The 20,354-nt window shown below is 36.7% G+C and overlaps 1 protein-coding gene across 1 annotated transcript in view; it reads left to right on the forward strand.

Moving 5' to 3' along the window:
- Positions 1 to 20,354, forward strand: part of HMCN1 (hemicentin 1) — a 487,946-nt gene that overhangs the window by 359,961 nt on the left and 107,631 nt on the right. Inside the window, exons 47-52 of the mRNA XM_032393157.1 lie at positions 418 to 531; positions 1,111 to 1,197; positions 12,704 to 12,895; positions 14,470 to 14,643; positions 15,934 to 16,047; positions 16,960 to 17,105. Of these exons, the coding sequence (XP_032249048.1) occupies positions 418 to 531; positions 1,111 to 1,197; positions 12,704 to 12,895; positions 14,470 to 14,643; positions 15,934 to 16,047; positions 16,960 to 17,105 (827 nt within the window). The remainder of the gene's footprint in view (positions 1 to 417; positions 532 to 1,110; positions 1,198 to 12,703; positions 12,896 to 14,469; positions 14,644 to 15,933; positions 16,048 to 16,959; positions 17,106 to 20,354) is intronic.

The raw sequence follows: 20,354 nt of genomic DNA on the forward strand, positions 1-20,354 counted from the left end.
ATCGAGCCTCATGTCAGGCTCCGCGCTGACTGCCAAGTCTGCTTGAGATTCTCTCTCTCTCTCCCTGCCCCTTCTGCTCATGTGCTCTCTCTCTCTCTTTCAAATAAATAAATAAATCTTTATATATGCTTGCCTCTTAAGATTATGTTCAAACATCACGTCTCTGAAACTCCATTTCTTGCTTGTTGTCACCTAGCATTGTATTTATTTTTCTGCCATTGGACCATAAAATTCTTCTGAATTATCTTTTCTGCTTCATATAGGCTTAAAGCATATGATTTTTTAAAAGCTTGATATTAATGAATGTTAAAGGCCTTTGAAGCATATTGACTGAATTTTACCTAAATTGAGCATTACTTGGCCAACTTGCAAAGTTACAGATTTCTTTTTGAGTCATCTGGTGGTTTGCTTCCCCAGGAGGCAGGACTCTGCGGTTGATGCAGACCAGAATAGAAGATGGTGGCCAGTATATTTGCATTGTAAGGAATGCAGCTGGTGAAGAAAGAAAAATCTTTGGACTTTCAGTATTAGGTATTTTTATAATTTTCAATATCTCGAAAAATAATCTAATTGACTTAATACATTCTGGATGTAGTTAAAATTTATCTACAGCTTGATCTCACATTTATGTATTCTTTGGCCCCTGGACTGACACTCTTGTCAATAATTCAATGTTAGAATAATTTGGATGTAATCAGTTGGATTAAAATGGCTGAAATGCTGTGTCTTTTCAGTTCACAATTGTTTAGACTCTGATAACTTGTTTAACGTGAATGCTTATCAGAGTTACAGTGGGAGAAGTAAATGTCTAATAAATGTTCTTATTAACTTGTTGACATTTTTATCCAGACTTTATAACTTCTGTTATAATAAAATTCATTATAATTGAATCCATGACATATAACTTTATATCTTAAAATTAGAATTGATCAAAATAGTTTTATGACATTATTCTAGTAAACAAATAATGATATTTTGGGGGGTTTGTTTTAAAGGTTATATAGCTTAATAAAAATGTAAACATGGATGTCTTTGGAATAACAACCCTGCTGTGAGAATTGTTGCTTACTTTTTCTGTTTTTTTCTTCATTTAATTTTTTTTTTCTTTAGTGCCACCTCGCATTGTGGGTGAAAATACATTGGAAGATGTGAAGGTAAAAGAGAAACAGAGTGTTACACTGACTTGTGAAGTGACAGGTAAGGGACTTAGCTCTTGAGCTTCTGCTGTTCTCCACTCATTGATTATTTATTGCCTCCACTATGTATCTTAATTAGTTGAGAAAAAGTCAAACTACTATAATAAGCATTTGAAATTGAATTCTAGTTGAGGAGAGCCAGTGGAAGTGTAGGAGGAAACTTCTCAGATTCTGTGGAAATAAGAATACTCCTACACTGACAAATCTTACCATCCTTACCAGTGATGCAGTGTGTTATTGTAATGAAAGTAAATAAATCTCTAAGAGGACATTTTCAAGTCTGTTTGGCTTTTTTTTTTTTTTTAGTTTTTTTATTTGTTTGTTTTTAGTAAAGATGGTCTTGGAGTTTTAAAATAACAATGGGAGTAGCACATAACATAGAAAGCCAGTGTTTTAGGGAAGATTTGATTAGTTTCTTATTTCATAGTTTACATGCCTTGCATGAGCAATAAATTTAAGTAAGCAAGGAAATGTTTCTATTTTAAGCAAGGCAGATATAAAGAATGTGTTATATACTATTACTTAGCCTGCTATTTTTTTTCCCTAGAAATGATATGGTAAGTAACAACTGTTGCATATGGACCAGCTGCCTACATTTTATAGCATCCTCTCCTTGAGGCTTCCAGTTTGTTTGTTTTTTTTACATTGGCATTTGGTTTTCAGTTACTCTTTATTTTTTCTCTTAGTTTTCTTGAGATATAATTGACATACAACATTGTGTAAGTTTAAGGTGTACAACATAATGATTATACATATATATTATATATATAAGTATATAAACTTCAAAATGAGCACCACAATAAGTTTAAACATTCATCATCTCACATAGTTACAATTTTTTTTCTTGTGATGAGAACTTTTAAGATCGATTCTCTTAGCAGCTTTCAAATATATAATACTGTATTGTTAGCTGTAGTAACCATGCTGTGCATTACAACCCCAGAGCTTACTTATCTTGTGACTGGAAGTTTGTGCCTTCTGAGCACCTTCAACCATTCCCCCCACCCCTCTTCTCTCTCTGGCAAGCACCAGTCTTTTCTTGGTTGCTATGAGTTTTGATTTTAGCAAGTCGCACATGTAAGTGAGACCATACAGTATTTGTTTTCTCTGCCTGACTTTTTCATGTAGCTTAATGCCCTCAAGGTCCATCCTTGCCGTTGCAAATGGCAGAATTTCCTTCTTTATGGCTGAGTGACATTCCATTGTGTATGTATATATGTGTGTGTATACACACACACACACACACACACATACACACACCGCATTTTCTTTATCCATTCACTTGTCAATGGACACATATTGCTTTCATATTTAAATTATTGTGAATAATGCTGCAGTGAACATGGTAGTGCAGAAATCTTTTCAAGATAGTGATTTTCAAATATATGCCCAGAAGGGGAATCACTGGATCATGTGGTAATTCTATTTTTAGTTTTTTGAGATCTCCATACTGTTTTCCATAGGAGCTATGTCAATTTGCATTTCCACTAACTGTGCACAAGGGTTCCCTTTTCTCCACATTTTCACCAACACTTATCATCTCGTCTTTTTGAGAATAGCCATTCTAACAAGTGTGAGGTGATATCTCATTGTAGTTTTTATTTGCATTTCCGAATGATTAGTGATGTTGAGCATCTTTTCCTGTACCTTATTGCCATCTGTATGCCTTCTTTGGAAAAATGTCTATTCTGGTCCTTTGCCAATTTTTAAATTATATTATTTGATTTTTTGCTATTAAGTTCCTTATATATTTTGGATATTAATCCTTTATCAGATATGTGGTATGCAAATATTTTCTCCCCTTCCATAGGCTGTCTTTTTATTTTGTCAATGATTTCTTTTGCTAGGCAGAAGCTTTTTAGTTTCGTGTACTCCCACTTGTTTATTTTTACTATTTTTGCTTGTGCCTTTAGTCACATCCAAGAAATCATTTCTCAGGCTGATGTCAAAGAGTTTTGTCACTATGCTTTCTTCTAGGAGCTTTATGATTCCAGTCTTATGTTTAGGTCTTTAATCCATTTCAAGTTAATTTTTGTGAGTGATGTAAGACAGGAGTCTAGTTGTATTCTTTTGCATATGAATATCTAATTTTTCCAATGCCATTAATTGAAGAGACTACCTTTTTCCGTTGACTATTCTTGAATCCCTTATCCAAATATTAGTTGACCATATATGCCTGAGTTTATTTCTTTACACATAATTCTGACCCATTGGTCTGTTTCTTTTTTTAATGCCAATGCCATACTGTTTGGATTACCTTAGCTTTGTATTATATTTTGGAATCAGGAAGTTTGATGCCTCCAGTTTTCTTCTTTCTCAGAATTGCTTTGGCTGTTTGGGTCCTTTGGGGCCAAATGAATTTTAGGACTGTTTTTTCTATTTCTATAAAAAAGCCATTGGAATCTTCATAGTGAGTGCATTGCATCTATAAATGGCTTTGAGTGGTATGGACATTTTAGCAATACTAGTTCTTCCAATCTTAATATAGGATATATTTGCATTTATTCATGTCTTTTTCAACTTCTTTCATCAGTGTCTTACAGTTTTCAGGGTAGATAACTTTTCACCTCCTTGGTTAGATTTATTCCTAATAGATTCTTGTCTAGATGATTTTTCCATTGTTGGGAGTGGGTTTTAAGGTCCCCAACTGCTATTGTATTGTTGTTTATTTCTCCCTTTAGTTCTTTTTTTTTTTAATTTTATTATGTTATGTTAGTCACCATACAATACATCATTAGTTTTTGATGTGGTGATCCACGGTCCGTTGTTTTCGTATAACACCTAGTGCTCTGTGCACTACGTGCCCTCTTTAATACCCATCACTGGGCTAACCAATGCTCCCTCCCCCCCTCCCCTCTAAAACCCTGTTTGTTTCTCAGAGTCCACAGTCTCTCATGGTTCATCTCTCCCTCCAATTCCCTCCCCCTCATTTTTCCCTTCCTTCTCCTAATGTCCTCCATGCTATTCCTTATGTTCCACAAATAAGTGAAACCATATGATAATTGACTTTCTCCGCTTGACTTATTTCACTTAGCATAATCTCCTCCAGTCCCATCCATGTTGATGTAAAAGTTGGGTATTCATCCTTTCTGATGGCTGATTAATAGTCCATTGTATATATGGACCACATCTTCTTTATCCATTCATCTGTTGAAGGGCATCTCGGCTCTTTCCACAGTTTGGCTATTGCAGACATTGCTGCTATGAACATTGGGGTGCATATGGCCCTTCTTTTCACTACATCTGTGTCTTTGGGGTAAATACCCAGCAGTGCAATTGCTGGGTCATAGGGTACCTCTATTTTTAAATTTTTGAGGAACCTCCACACTGTTTTTCAAAGTAGCTATACCAGCTTGCATTCCCACCAACAGTGTAAGAGGGTTCCCCTTTCTCCACAACCTCTCCAACATTTGTTGTTTCTTTCCCTGTCCATTTTTGCCATTCTAACTGGTATAAGTGGTATCTCAGTGTGGTTTTGATTTGGATTTCCCTGATGGCTAATGATGATGAACATTTTTTCATGTGTCTGTTAGCCATTTGTATGTCTTCTTTGGAGAAGTGTCTGTTCATCTCTTCTGCCCACTTTTTGACTTGATTATTTGTTTTTTGGGTGTTGAGTTTGAGAAGTTCTTTATAGATCTTGGATACAAGCCCTTTATCTGTAGTGTCATTTGCAAATATCTTCTCCCATTCTGTGGGTTGCCTCTTTGTTTTGTTGACTGTTTCCTTTGCTGTGCAGAAGCTTTTTATCTTGATGAAGTCCCAAAAGTTCATTTTTGCTTTTGTTTCACTAGCTTTTGGAGATGTATCTTGAGAGAAGTTGCTGTGGCCGATGTCAAAGAGGTTACTGCTCATGTTCTCCTCTAGGATTTTGATGGATTCCTGTTGCACATTGAGGTCTTTCATCCACTTTGAGTTTATCTTTGTGAATGGTGTTAGAGAATGGTCGAGTTTCATTCTTCTGCATGTGGCTGTCCAATTTTCCCAGCACCATTTATTGAAGAGACTGTCTTTTTTCCATTGCAGGTTTTTTCCTGCTTTGTATTTGACCATAAAGTTGAGGGTCCATATCTGGGTTCTCTATTCTGTTCCATTGGTCTATATGTCTGTTTTTGTGCCAGTACCGTGCTGTCTTGGTGATCACAGCTTTGTAATATAGCTTGAAATCGAGCAACGTGATGCCCCCAGCTTTGTTTTTCTTTTTCAACACCTCCTTGGTGATTCAGGGTCTTTTCTGATTCCATACAAATTTTAGGATTGTTTGTTCCAGCACTTTGAAAAATGTCATTGGAATTTTGATCGGGATGGCATTGAAGGTCTAGATTGCTCTGGGTAGCATAGACATCTTAACAATGTTTATTCTTCCGATCCATGAGCAGAGAATATTTTCAGTCTTTTTGTGTCTTCTTCAATTTCTTTCATGAGTGTTCTGTAGTTCCTAGAGTATAGATCCTTTACCTCTTTGGTTAGGTTTATTCCGAGGTATCTTATGGTTTTTGGTGCTATTGTAAATGGAATCGTTTCTCTAATTTCTCTTTCTAAAGTTGCATTGTTAGTGTATAAGAAAGCAACTGATTTCTGTGCATTGATTTTGTATCCTGCCACATTATTGAATTGCTGGATGAGTTCTAGTAATTTGGGGGTGGAGTCTTTTGGGTTTTCCACATAAAGTATCATGTCATCTGCGAAAAGAGAGAGTTTGACTTCTTCTTTGCCAATTTGAATACCTTTTATCTTTTTGTTGTCTGATTGCTGTTGCTAGGACTTCTAGTACTATGTTGAACAATAGTGGCGAGAGTGGGCATCCTTAACGTGTTCCAGATCTTAAGGGAAAGGTTCTCAGCTTTTCCCCACTGAGGATGATATTCACTGTGGGTTTTTCATAGATGGATTTTATGAGCTTGAGGAATGTTCCCTCTATCCCTATACTCTGGAGAGCTTTAATCAGGAAAGGATGTTGTATTTTGTCAAATGCTTTTTCTGCATCACTTGAGAGGACCATATGGTTCTTCTCCCTCCTCTTATTAATGTGTTCTATCACATTGATTGACTTGCGAATGTTGAACCACCCTTGCGTCCCGGGGATAAATCCCACTTGGTCGTGGTGGATGATCCTTTTAATGTATTGTTGGATCCTATTAGCTAGGATTTTGTTGAGAATTTTGGAATCCATATTCATCAGGGATATCGGTCTGAAATTCTCCTTTTTGATGGGTTCTTTGCCTGGTTTGGGGATTAAGGTAATGCGGGCCTCATAGAATGAGTTTGGAAGTTTTCCTTCTGTTTTTATTTTTTGAAACAGCTTCAGTAGAATAGGTATTATTTCTTCTTTGAATGTTTGGTAGAATTCCCCAGGGAATCCATCAGGCCCTGGACTCTTGTTTTTTGGGAGGTTTTTGATCACTGCTTCCATCTCGTTACTGGTTATTGGCCTATTCAGGTTGTCAGTTTCTTCCTGTTTCAGTCTTGGCAGCTTATAGGTTTCCAGGAAGGCCTCCATTTCATCCAGATGGCTCAGTTCATTGGCATATAGTTGTTGATAATAATTCCTAATAATTGTTTCTATTTCCTTGGTGTTAGTCATGATCTCTCCCCTTTCATTCATAATTTTATTAATTTGGGTCCTTTCTCTTTTCTTTTGGATAAGTCTGGCCAGTGGTTTATCGATCTTATTCATTCTTTCAAAGAACCAACTTCTAGTTTCGTTGATCTGATCTACTGTGTTTCTGGTTTCTAATTCATTGATCTCTGCTCTAATTTTAATTATTTCTTTTCTAATGTGTGGCTTAGGCATCGTTTGTTGCTTTTTCTTTAGTTCTTTAAGGTGTAGAGTTAGTTGGTGAATTCGGGATTTTTCTATTTTTTTGAGTGAGGCTTGGATGGCTATGTATTTCCCCCTTAGGACCGCCTTTGCAGTATCCCATAGGTTTTGGACCGATGTGTTTTCGTTCTCATTGATTTCCATGAATTGTTTAAGTTCTTCTTTGATTTCCTGGTTGACCCAAACATTCTTGAGCAGAGTGGTCTTTAGCTTCCAAGTGTTTGAATTTCTGCCAATTTTTTTCTTGTGATTGAGTTCCAGTTTTAAAGCATTGTGGTCTGAGAATATGCAGGGAATAATCTCAATCTTTTGGTATCTGTTGAGACCTGATTTGTGACCCAGTATGTGGTCTATTCTGGAGAAAGTTCCATGTGAGCTCGAGGAGAATGAGTATTCTGTTGTTTTAGGATGGAATGTTCTGTAAATATCTATGAGGTCCATCTGGTCCAATGTATCATTCAAAGCTCTTGTTTCCTTGTTGATTTTCTGCTTAGATGATCTGTCCATTGCTGAGAGTGGAGTATTGAGGTCTCTTACAATTAACGTATTGTTATCAATATGGCTATTTTGGTTAACAGTTGGCTTATGTAGATGGCTGCTCCCATGTTGGGGGCATAGATACTTACAATTGTTAGATATTCTTGTTGGATAGACCCTTTAAGAATGATATAGTGTCCTTCTGTGTCTCTAATTACAGACTTTAGTTTAAAATCTAATTTGTCTGATAGAAGAATTGCTACCCCAGCTTTCTTTTGAGGTCCGCTGGCATGGAAGATGGATCTCCATCCCTTCACTTTCAGTCTGGATGTATCTTTAGGTTCAAAATGAGTCTCTTGTAGACAGCATATGGATGGGTCCTGTCTTTTTATCCAGTCTGCGACCCTGTGCCGTTTTATGGGAGCATTTAGGCCATTCACGTTGCAAGTGATTATTGAAAGATATGAATTAATTGTCATCATGTTGCCTGTGAAGACGTTGTTTTTATAGATTGTCCCTGTAAATTTCTGTTGTATATCACTCTTGGGGTCTTTTCTCCTTTTATAGAACCCCCCTAATATTTCTTGCAGGGCCGGCTTAGTGGTCACATATTCTTTCAGTTTCTGCTGGTCGTGGAAGCTCTGCATCTCTCCATCCATTCTAAATGAGAGCCTTGCCGGATGAAGTATTCTTGGCTGCATGTTCTTCTCATTTAGTACCCTGAATATGTCTTGCCAGGCCTTTCTAGCTTGCCAGGTCTCTGTGGATAGGTCTGACGTTATTCTGATGTTCTTCCCTCTGTACATAAGGAATCTGTTTCCCCTAATGGCCCTTAAGATGGTTTCCTTGGTTCTAAGATTTGCAAGTTTTACTATTACATGCCGAGGTGTTGGCCTGTTTTCCTTGATCTTGGGAGGGGTCCTCTCTGCCTCTAGGATGCGAATGTTTGTTTCATTCCCCAGATTAGGGAAGTTCTCAGCTATGATTTGCTCAAATACATCTTCTAGTCCTCTCTCTCTCTCCACTCCCTCCGGGATTCCAATTATTCTGATATTGGAACACTTCATGGTGTCACTTATTTCTCTGATTCTATTTTTATGGATTCTGAGTTGTTTTTCCCTGGCCTCATCTTTTCCATTTTTATCTATTGTATTGTCTTCCAGGTCGCTTATTCATTCTTCTGCCTCACTTACCCTAGCTGTTAGATTATCTAGATTGGATTGGAATCTCATTGATAGCATTTTTAAGTTCTGCCAATTCAGCTTTCATTTCTGCCCTTAGAGACTCTATGTTGCCATTAATTGATTTCTCCATTCTAGCCATTGTCTTCACAATTGCTAGCCTGAATTCCATCTCTGACATCTTGGTTATATCTGCATCCATTTGTAAATCTGCAGCATAAGTCATAATCTCTGAGTCTTTTCTATTTTGGGGGTTCCTCCTGCTAGTCATTCTGTTGATGGGTGTTTGAGGGAATGTATAGAGTCCAAATTATTGACCAGAACCCAAGCAAGATGCACCTGTTTTCTTGGGACCTTAGGGTTGCTGGCCTCTTGTTTTCCCAGCCTGTCTTCTGCGGGAGGGGCCTGCCGGGCTGTTACTCAGGCAACCCTGTTTGGGCGGAGTTGTCCTGGGCCCCTGTGGTGGCGGATGGGCTCAGTGGGAATCAGTCTTTGGGGCTTTTGTTCTCTGGCGCCTTTCCCTGGTGGCTTTCCGCATCTCTTCCGCGAGTCAGAGCAGAAGAGACCGTTTCCAACCCTCTGCCTCAGAGCAGAGAGACCGCAGTGTGTTCTTCAGTGAGCTCTCCAGGCCACACCGTCTCCGTTTCTGTCCGTGCTTGTGCGCCCCTCTGCAGCGCCCCCAGTCCTGCCTCCAGGTCGGAGCACGTCTCTGCCCTTTGTGCTTCTAAAACCGCCAGCCGCTCCCAGTTCGCACGCGGGCCCCCCCCCCCCCCCGCCTCTCCGGGTTTCTGCCCCCGGGGCTGCCCTAAAGTCCTTTCCCCACCGCTACCGGTCTGCGAGCGCTGCACGAGGCTGTCGCTCACCGGCAGTGTAGGATCCCCAGGGCCAGGCTCCCTCCCGCTGCCGTTTATCCTCTGATATCTGCCCGTGGAATCAGGGCTCCCCGCTTCGTACCTCAAAACCAACCACCTGTGATATTCTGTTTGTAGAGATCCAGATCTTCTTACATCAGGCTGGTTTCGTGGGTGCTCAGAGTGGTCTGGTAGATATCCAGCTCAATTCCGGGGACCAGTTGAAATAGGGTCCCCTACTCCTCTGCCATCTTTCCTTCTCTCCCTTTAGTTCTATTAGTATTTGTTCTATGTATTTAGTTGCTCCAATGTATGTAATCTTCTTGAGAATTGACCCTTTTATCATTGCATAATGACCTTCTTTGTCTCTTATGACCATTTTTAGCTTTAAGTTTATTTTATCTGAAATAAATGCAGCTATTCCTGCTTTTTGGGGGGGTGCCATTTGTTTGAAATATCTTTTTACATCCCTTCACTCTCAGTCTATGTGTATCTTTGAAGCTAAAATGAGTCTCTTATAGGCCCCATATTAGTGAATCTTGTTTTTTTAAATGCATTCAGTCATTCTCTGTCTTTTGATTGGAGAATTTAATCCATTTATGTTAAAGTAATTATTGATAAATGAGGACTTACTATTGACATTTGTTCATTGTTTTCTAATTGTTTTGTTGACTCCTTCATCCTAATCTTTTGTGCAACCAGTATAGGTTTTTCTTTACCATGGGGCTTACATAAAATATATTTTATTTTAGGCTGATAACTTTATTTTGATAGTATATATAACCTTTATACTTTTACTTCTCTCCCCCTCACATTTTAGGTTATTGATGTGGCAGTTTTTATATTTTTTACATGTATCCAGTAACAAATTATTGCAGTTATGGTTATTTTAAATACATTCACTTTCTAACTTTTAGAGTTGTAAGTGAATTACATACCACCATTACAATCATAGAGAATATGACTTTAACTACGTATTTACCATTACCAGTGAGTTTTATACACACATTCATATGTTTTACAACATTAATTATCATCCTTGTATTTCCACTTGAGAATGTCCTTAGCATTTCCTATAAGGCAGGTCTAGTGAGGATGAACTCCCTCAGCTTTTGTTTGTTCAGGAAAATCTTTATCATTCCCTCCCACTTTGCCAGCTATAGTATTCCTGATTGACAGGTCCCTTTTCTTTTAATATTTTGAATATATTATCCTGTTCTTTCCTGGCATACAAAGTAGTCCTTATTTTTGAAAAACCAGCCTAAAATCTTAGGGGTTTCCCTTGTATGTAATACACCTTTCTCTTGCTGCTTTCAAATTCTGTCTTTGTCTTTGACTTTTGAAAATATGATTATAATGTGTCTCAGTGTAGCCCTTTTCAAGTTCAACCAATTTGGGGTCCTTTGGGCCTCATGAATCTGGATGTCCATTTCTCTCCCTATGTTTGGGAAGTTTTCAGCCATTATTACTCTAAATATACTTTCTGTCCTTTTCCCTATCTCTTGTCCTTCTGGGATTCCCATAACGTATATGTATATTGTTTCTGTTGATAGCCTTCCATAAGTCTTATAGGCTTTCTTCACTGTTTTTTTCTTTTTCTTTTTTCCCTTCCCTTCTCTTCACTTTTCTTTTATTTCTTTCTTTTCTTTTCTTTTCTTTTTTTCTTTCTTTTTTCTTTCTTTCTTTCTTCCTTCCTTCCTTTTTTTCTTTTTCTTTCTTTCTTTCTTTCTCTCTCTCTCTCTCTCTCTCTTCTGACTGGATAATTTTAATGACCTATCCTCTAGTTCACTAATTCTTTTTTTCTTCTTGGTTGAGTCTGCTATTAAAGCTCTCTATTGAATTCTTTAGGTCAGTCACTGTATTCTTCAGCTCTAGGAATTCTGTTTGTTTGTTTTGATTGTTTCTATTTCTTTGTTCATGCACCATTTTCTTAATTTTGTTTAGTTGTCTGTGTTCTTGTAGTTCACTAAATTTCTTTGAGAGGATTATTCTGAATTCTTTGTCAGACAGTTAGTTCACAGATTTCCATTTCTTTAGGGTCATTATTGGAATTTAAGTAGTTTCCTTTGATGGTGTCTTTTTTACCTGATTCCTTGCATTGGTATCTGCACATTGGAGTAAGTGGTGTCCTCTTCTAGTCTTTATAGGTTCACTTTGGCAAAAACAGTCATTCACCACTCAGCACAGCCTGGTGTTCTTCATGGGTCATCTGGTAGCATCCTTGCAGATGGGGCTTGCTCCTAGGGTCTCTATTTGGTTAAGGCCACTGCCTGAGCTCTGAGGTTAGCAGGTACGGATTAATGTTGACTGGAAACAGTTGGAAAGTACTGCTCATTGGGTTTCTTGACTGAGTGCAGCTATAGGATAGGCTCTGTGGTTGCCTGGATTCTCTGGTTAGGCTTCCTCATCAGGTGGGATTGAGTGCTATATTTCAGCAGTTGGGCAGGCCTGCAAATTTGCTTCCCTGCCTGGGTAGGGCTATAGAACAGACTCCATGGTTGGCATGGCCAAGCCTTCCAATTTTAATATATTATCCTAGCACTTTTTCCTAACAGAACTTGCTCTTATGGTTTTAAAATTTTTTAATTATTTGAGCAACTTAAAATTAATATTTAACATAAGTCTCATGTTAAAACAAAAGATCTTTCTCCATAGGTGAATTATTCCATTAAGGGAATAATTAATATATTTATATCTCTATCTACTTACTATGTATGTATGCTAGAATCCTGGTATAAACTGAAAATATCTGTTTATTGAATTATTTCATTCAAGGTTTTTCCTTTTTTATAGCTTGCTTTCAAAAATATAAAACCTTTAAAAATTTAATATGAATGCAAAAGTATTTGTGATAACAATTTTAATAAAAATGCATGTCCCATTCTTTCTAAAGTATATTTTACTATTTAATTAAACACAAAGACTAATTTGGAATTATTTCACTTATAGATCAAACTAATCTTCATTTGAAAATGGCTTGTAATCTGTAAATTTTAAAAAATTATGACATGATTGTTATTATAAATTATGTTTACAAATTTATTTTAAAATGAATGATTACCGCATTGTTTACAAGTGTGATATTTAAAAGGAAAATGAGTGAAAATGCCTTCTTTTCATTGTCAGTTGTAGGCATGTACTTATTAGCCATCTCTCAGAAATGGCTTTTTGTTACAGGGAATCCAGTGCCAGAAATTACATGGCACAAAGATGGACAGCTCCTCCAAGAAGATGACACCCATCACATTATGTCTGGTGGCCGTTTTCTTAAAATTACCAATGCCCAAGTGTCACATACTGGAAGATATGCATGTTTGGCTTCTAACACAGCTGGTGACAAGAGCAGAAGTTTCAGTCTTAACGTGTTGGGTAGGTACAAACATTGCCTCAAATCTTGAAGAGTCAGACATGACTATCTGCTGAATTACCTTCTTTTCTTTTTCTTTTTAATGTTTCTGCCATAGAATTTCATTATTTAAGGAGGACTAGTGCTTAGGTACATTTGCTGTTTTTCTTTAATTAATACATTTATTTATAAATTTATTCGTTACATTGGAATACCACCTACATTCCAGGAACTGTGTTTAGTGCTAGAGACACAACTGTGAATAAGACAGATGTTAAAAACCCAGTAGTAAAAGGTAAATGTATGCTGGTCAAAGAGAAACAGGTCAACAGTACAAGGGTTCAATCTGGTGTATTTTATCCTTTCTTTATGGGACAATTATTGGTAATCGTCCATATTATAGTCTTTGTGGACTAGGAATTATGAAATACCTGTACATTCAGTTCTTGCAGCATCAAAGTTATGCTTATGTCTCAGCCATGACATTAAAATAGATTTTTAGTTTCTGCTTATGTCTTGAAATTTAAAATGTACCATCTAAATATATTATATTTGATTACTAATATCAAAATACTTTTCTCCCTCCTTTATGGACTTCTCTGTAATCCATCTCTCAAACATTAGGTACCTTAACATTTGTCCTTACTTCACTGCTCATTTTACTCTAGGTATTGTCTTCAAATAATAAGCTTAATTCCCAGAGTTTAATTATTATCTTCTATAGACTGATTTCTTTTTAAATCCATACCTGCAACCCAGATCTTTCTCCCTAGTTTGGATTTCTATATACAATTGCTTGTTGGACATTTCTAGCTGGAAATCTCATGAGTACTTTAAATTTAAGATATTCAGAACTGAACATCTTCCCTCCAAAATGAGCAAATCTTTCCATATTTTCTATTTATATTGTTTCACTGCAGTTTACCTACATTCCCAAGCAAGAAAGCTAGAAGTCATCTTTGACTTTGGTTTTCTTTAGCCCTCAAATTCTATCATCAAGTGCCACCAATTGACTTTCTAAATTTTTCTGTAGTCACTCCTTCCACTTTATGCCTTCCTTTAATTCAGTCCCTCATTATCTTATGTGGAACAAATGGACCTGTCTCCATTACCCTTGCTTCCAACACTGACCCCCTTGAATCTATCCTCAATATATTCCCTGTTTGCCCCTCATTTTTTATACTATTCTGCACCCAGTATGCTCCTTCTTCTTACTTCCTACTTCTCCCTTCTTTCACTCACTAACCACCACTAATCCTTTAAGGCTCACTTTGAAATCTTTTCCTTTAGGAGGCCTTCCCTGATGAGAGTCCTCACACCACACACCTCAGATTGGATTGAATGCTATGCTTCCATATATCCTGCACCAGAATTCTCATTTTTGCCCTACTATGCTGCATTATAATTCCTTTTTGTGTGTTGTCTCCTCCATTACTCCATTTTGAAGTTCTCATTCCTTTTATGTAGAATAAGAACCAATTATTTCTGGAATTGTTAGGAAATAGAATTACACAAATAAGTATAGTGAAATTTAGAAATTCACAAATAAGGACATTTCTAAACATATTTCTTTAATCACATTTTAAATCTATTTCAGTATCTCCTACAATTGCTGGTGTTGATAGTGATGGTGGCCCTGAAGATGTCACTGTTATCCTTAACAGCCCCACATCTTTGGTCTGTGAAGCCTATTCATATCCTCCAGCCACCATCACCTGGTTTAAGGATGGAACACCTTTAGAATCCAACCGAAATATTCGTATTCTTCCAGGTAACTAGTTCATTTTAAATGCACAAGATACATTTGTGCCATCTACTATTGTAGAAAAAGAATCATTGGTTATTTTTTATAAAAGTACTTATGTTTTAGTTATGTTGTTCTACTGCCATTTTAATTTTTTAATTATTTATATATATATCTTAATAATCTAAAGTAAAATTACTTTTTGAAAGACCAATAAAATATCTAAATAAAAGGCAAATTAATAAATACCACAATGCTATTAATTGATAAAATACAATATGGAATACCAAAAAGAGTAGAAATTCATTTGTTGAATTGAACCATAAGGAGAATTGGTATTTAGATTGAGAGAGCTTATTTATTTCCCTTTAATACTTGGAAAAATGTATGAAAACAGAAAGAATTAAAAAGTATTATCCCTGGCTTTAAGAAATTTACAGTTTTATGTGAAAGGGAAATAATATGTGTAAAAGTTAATTAATAATATGAATTAGGAATAGTCATGGCATTTGGTAAATGAGATAGTGACAAATTTTATAAAAATTCAAAAGATGGAATGACCACCGTGGGCTGAAGTGGTCAGGAAATGCTTTGTTACAGTTGAAACTTGAACCAGCCCTTAAAGAAAGGTATTGAATTTTATTGGTTGGAAATGAGTGATTTCAGATCCATCAGGATAACTAGTGTGGGAAAGGTACAAAGTGAGAAAGGCACATAGATGTACAAAGGCCTATCTAGTTGCAAGTAATAATATGTAGACCTCCCACTTGAGTGTGTGTGTGTGTGTGTGTGTGTGTGAATGGCAGAGAGGGAGGTGGGTGGGAGAAAAGGTCAGGAAGGAACATTGGAATCATATTTTGAATGCCCGGACTAAAGAGTTTTGACTTTATATTTTATTCAATTGAGAACCAATGAAGATTTTTAAGGAGAAATATACCATAATACAAACTGAGTTTTAGCGAGATCAATCTCTACTGATAGCCCAAGTAGATGAGAAGAAGAAGATGACTAAGGCAGAAGATCTATTTATGAAGAGAGTGAAATAAAGACCTGAGCCAGAGTGTGTACAGAGGTATGGGAGGGTCACGATGAGCATGAAAGTCATTATCATAGAGGATCATCGAGGACTTACTGACTCCTTGCCCACCATGCAGTGCCCATCTATATTATAGTTTGTCTTGTGTCAAATGTCTGTTATAGAATTGGCACATAGAAAAAGAAATATGTTAATAGTGAGAACTAAAAACCCTGGTGTTTTTTGCATACTCTGTTGCCACTGTGACTTCAGAGATTCTTTGGTGTTCCATGATTTTTCAGGAGGTAGGACTCTGCAGATCCTAAATGCACAGGAGGACAATGCTGGAAGATACTCTTGTATAGCCACTAATGAGGCGGGGGAAATGATAAAGCACTATGAAGTAAAGGTCTACAGTAAGTCCTAAAAGAACACTACATTTCGTATTTTCCTCAAGTTTTCTAACTTTTTCAATCTTGTTTTTTATTATAGGTTCATAATTATTTATACTCATCATTTAAGTTCTTTTTAATTTTATTTGATTTTATTATGTTATGTTAGTCACCATACAATACATCATTTAAGTTTGTTGTTTATGCAGCTTGCTTCATTAAGATGGAAGTCATATTAAGCATTGTACCTATGTCCTCAATTGCTTAAAGATGTGAAGAGCCCATTCAATCTGCTCATTAACCTCTTATTGGACAACTTGCCAGTGGCACTTCCTTATATTTCTCTGTTTTTCCTTCTGGAAACCCCCTGGGCTGAGTTAAAATACTTCCATGCACAAAATTGTTCCTTAAGTATATATGTTCTACTGAACAGCCTAAGGTGGATTCATCAGTGACTTTGAGCTGATCCACTGTACATTGACTTATAGATAAAAAGCAAAGTGAATACTACCATTAATAGGACCTACATTTCAGGATTTTCGTTTTGGTTTTGTTTTTAAAAAGGAAGAGCATCCTTCTGATTGTCTTTTGTTCTTTGAATCAGTTCCTTTAATGACTGAGAAAATGCATTTTATGGGTCATGCTTGGACTGTTTCTGGGGACCTGGAAAATTGAAAGTAGCTGTTCTGTGAAGGACAGTAGCCTCGCTGGCAGTATTAAAATGATGAGGGGAGAAAGCTGTTTTCCTTCACATTCTGTATCTGAGCATTACCATTTCACAAGATGCTAACTTGGGTCCATGGTGAAAGGGGAGCATAGCAAACACCTCAGTTATTTCCTTGTTTTCTTAAGTAATCCTTAGTGTGATTTCCATGATATTCCATGTATTGAAAAGAACCAGTGTTTAGCTCTACAAATATTTGTTTTTTTATGCAGTTCCACCCATCATCAATAAAGGGGACCTCCTGGGGCCGGGTCTTTCCCCTAAAGAAGTGAAGATCAAAGTCAACAATACTCTGACTTTGGAATGTGAAGCTTATGCCATTCCTTCTGCCTCTCTCAGCTGGTACAAGGATGGACAGGCCAGTCACACATTTTCTCCTTTGCTAATAGTTTCTGAAAAACAAACATGGTCAATTAAATTAAAAAAAGAAAAAAAGAAAAAAACACACACAAGTAACTCAGAGAATCAATGTCGCCTTATAACTAGCACAAAACCATGCTCCTAGAATAGAAAACTGCAAAGAAACTTGAACATGTTCAACAATCTTAGCATTATTCCATCACTGCAAAGTTTGAAGGATTGTTTTTGTGGACATTAGCAATCATGTATGAAAATCCAGCCACCTTCCCCCTGGGGAACAGTTTTTGCATTCTGTGGCTTTATAGAGTAAGCAAACTTTGTAGAGAAGAAGCACAAAACAGTGCTAAGCCAGATTAAAATGGTAGGTATAACATGGGTACTGAGTTTATTCAGAATCTTCTCTAAACACCTTTAATTCTTTTATAAAAGGTAACATGTTTTATATTCCAAGAGGAAGAAAAATAGCTAAATGTGGTGATTAAGTGCCCAATTCAATTAACTGGGGGCAATAAGAAACTTTAAATAAAAGGCACATCCTTCAATTATGTGATCTGAATTTCAGACCATACATCCTTATTTCTCATCTCAACTTATTTTCTTCCATTCATGTTTTAAAGATATATGTGCTAGTGTTTTTATACCAAAATAGACTTTTTTTTTTTTGGCTGCTGTTAACACTGTGCTTAATACAGATGTGGCATAACTAAGCTGCTATTTGTCCACATAATCAACCAAATGGCTAGTTAAATTCCAGCTGTAGAAGTTCAGGTCAGAGTTATGATTTAAGATGCAGAAAGATATAGCTTTATTTTTTCAGATCATAGAGATTTTGCAACACTGGCAGCAAGAAAAAAAAATCATCTCTTATAAAGTAAGCATGTTTCATCTGGAAACCATTGCAAAAGGAAAGATACGGAACTCCCACCATGTTCTGTTTACAGTTTCTTTTCTGACTACAAGTACACTTCACTGTACAGTATCAATTCTATATGGGTTTGCTTGGAAACAGCTAATTCCGTTCTCTTCTGAAATCTTATTATATTATTTTTAATTTTACCTAGAACCTATTTTATTTCTCTTAGTTACTACACATGCACACACATACACACAAACACATACACACATAAAAATTGGCTAAAGACTAGAATTGTGCTAGGAGTGAGACAGTATAGTTTTTTTAAATATCATAAGGGATGGTTAAATTACAGTTTCAAATCCAGACTCTGAAATCAATCCAATTATAATGCTTTAGTTAAACTGCTAAATTTTTCAGGGTTTAGGATTAGTTCTCTAAAATGAGGACCAAAAAAAAAAAGAAAAAACAAACTAGTTTTTATTTATTTTCCATATCCTTTCTTCTGTTATTTCATTCTTCAGATAATCAGCACTACTCCAGAGAAACAATGTTTTTTGAGAAAATCCACTGAACATATTGGCCATGTTAGCCACAATAAGTTTTAATAGAATCTTTGAGTTTTATTTATTCATGCATGCCCTGAAGTTTTTCTTTTAGCATAGAAAATTTAAATTATATTATTTTTATATAAGTGATATAATATTAATAACGATTTATTAATTACCAAGTTATTTATTAAGCACATACTATTTGCTGGACACTATTTTAGGTGCAGGGGATACAGCCGTGAAGGAAACAGACAAGTATCTCTCCTTGTGTAAAATTTGGGGAGACAAAAACTAAACAAAGCAGTGCAACATATAATGTGCCAGATGGGGTAAATGTTATGGAGAAAACTCAGGAAGAGGAATAGTACGCATGGGAGTATGATCTCTTTTTTATGTAGGGAAGGCCTCACTGATAAGGTGATATTTGAGCAGAAACTCAAAGAAAATGAAGAAAGCAGACACAGAATACCTCAGGGGAAGATATTCCAAAGTAGAGAGTATAGCAAGGACAAAGGCTCCGAGGCACTTTGGCTGGTGATCCATGGAACACAGAAGTTGTGAGCAAAAGCTTAATGGGGAGGCAGATCACACTGCCTTGTAGACCAATTGGCCTTTATTCTGATAGGAAGCTACTGGAAATTTTTGAACACATGAGTGATATGATCTGACTTAGGGTTTTAAAAGAATTCCATTAGCTTCTGTATTGAGAGAAGTTAGAGAGGGTCCAGATATGAATTTATTTCAGTGGTCCAGAAAAGAGATGGTAGTTGCTTGGACAAAGGTGGTAGCAGGATGTGAGGGAAAACTGTCAGACAAAGATGTGTCCAAGATTTTGCATGAGAGCAATAGGAGAGTGAGTTTAGATAAAAAGACAAGAGGTCTGAGGATTAAGCCCTGGGGGACTTCTACATTTAGAGGTTGTGGGGCAGAGAGTGAAGTGTCCCAAAAGATAGGGAGGAAAGTTTTTCAAAATGAAGACAAGTTAAACTGTGTTTAATGCCACTGATCAAGTAAAATAAAAACTGAGAATTGACCAGTAAGTATAGCAACATGGATATCGTTGGTGTCTTTGACAGTGGCATTTGGTCAAGTAGAGATGGTAAAAGTCTTATTGGAGTAGATTCAAAAAAAAAAAAATGGAAGGAAACAGAAACAGCAAATGTAGCAAATATTTTAAAGCCATCAGGTATAAAGGAGAGTAGAAAAAATATGGAGATAGTCTGCATTCTAAAGAGTTTTCTTTTTAATGGGGAAAATTATAGTATGGTGTATGCAGATTGAAATCATCTAGTGGAAAGAAATCAACTGATGATGATACAGGTGTAAGAAGACATAGTTGCTTGAAGGATGTCCTTGAATAGACCAGAAGATGCTCAGAATGGACAGACTGGTATTAACCAGGGTGGGAGTTTTGCCAGAAGAATAAAATAAAGGGAAAGAGGGCAAGAGGAGTTGAGGGTTTATGCAAGGAGCAATTGTTATAATAGACCTTCTCTGGGTCAGGAGGAGAGTGAGTGGCAGTGAACAGATTGCAGGGTCTGTGGATTATGGGTCCTCCCATAGGACCAAAAAATTACTGGAATTGGGATGCTAGAGGAAGTGTTAGAAAGTTAGGAGGTGGTGGTCAGAGAGTGAGAACTTGAAAGTGAGATTATAAAGAGATGTGGTTCTTGGTAATTATAAAGCCTAGGATGACTGGTTGAGTGGCTGATTGAGGATTGGGGACAAAAAATTAGAGGAGAGGAGGTCAAGGAGCTGAGAGCATACAGCATTGGATGAATGTCTGTGTGGGTGTTGAAATCACCAAGAATTATGAGAAAAGTATCATTAGAAGGAATGGGTG

This window comes from Phoca vitulina, unplaced genomic scaffold, assembly GCF_004348235.1.
Source record: "Phoca vitulina isolate PV1807 unplaced genomic scaffold, GSC_HSeal_1.0 scaffold71, whole genome shotgun sequence".
In the NCBI taxonomy this organism is placed as follows: domain Eukaryota; kingdom Metazoa; phylum Chordata; class Mammalia; order Carnivora; family Phocidae; genus Phoca; species Phoca vitulina.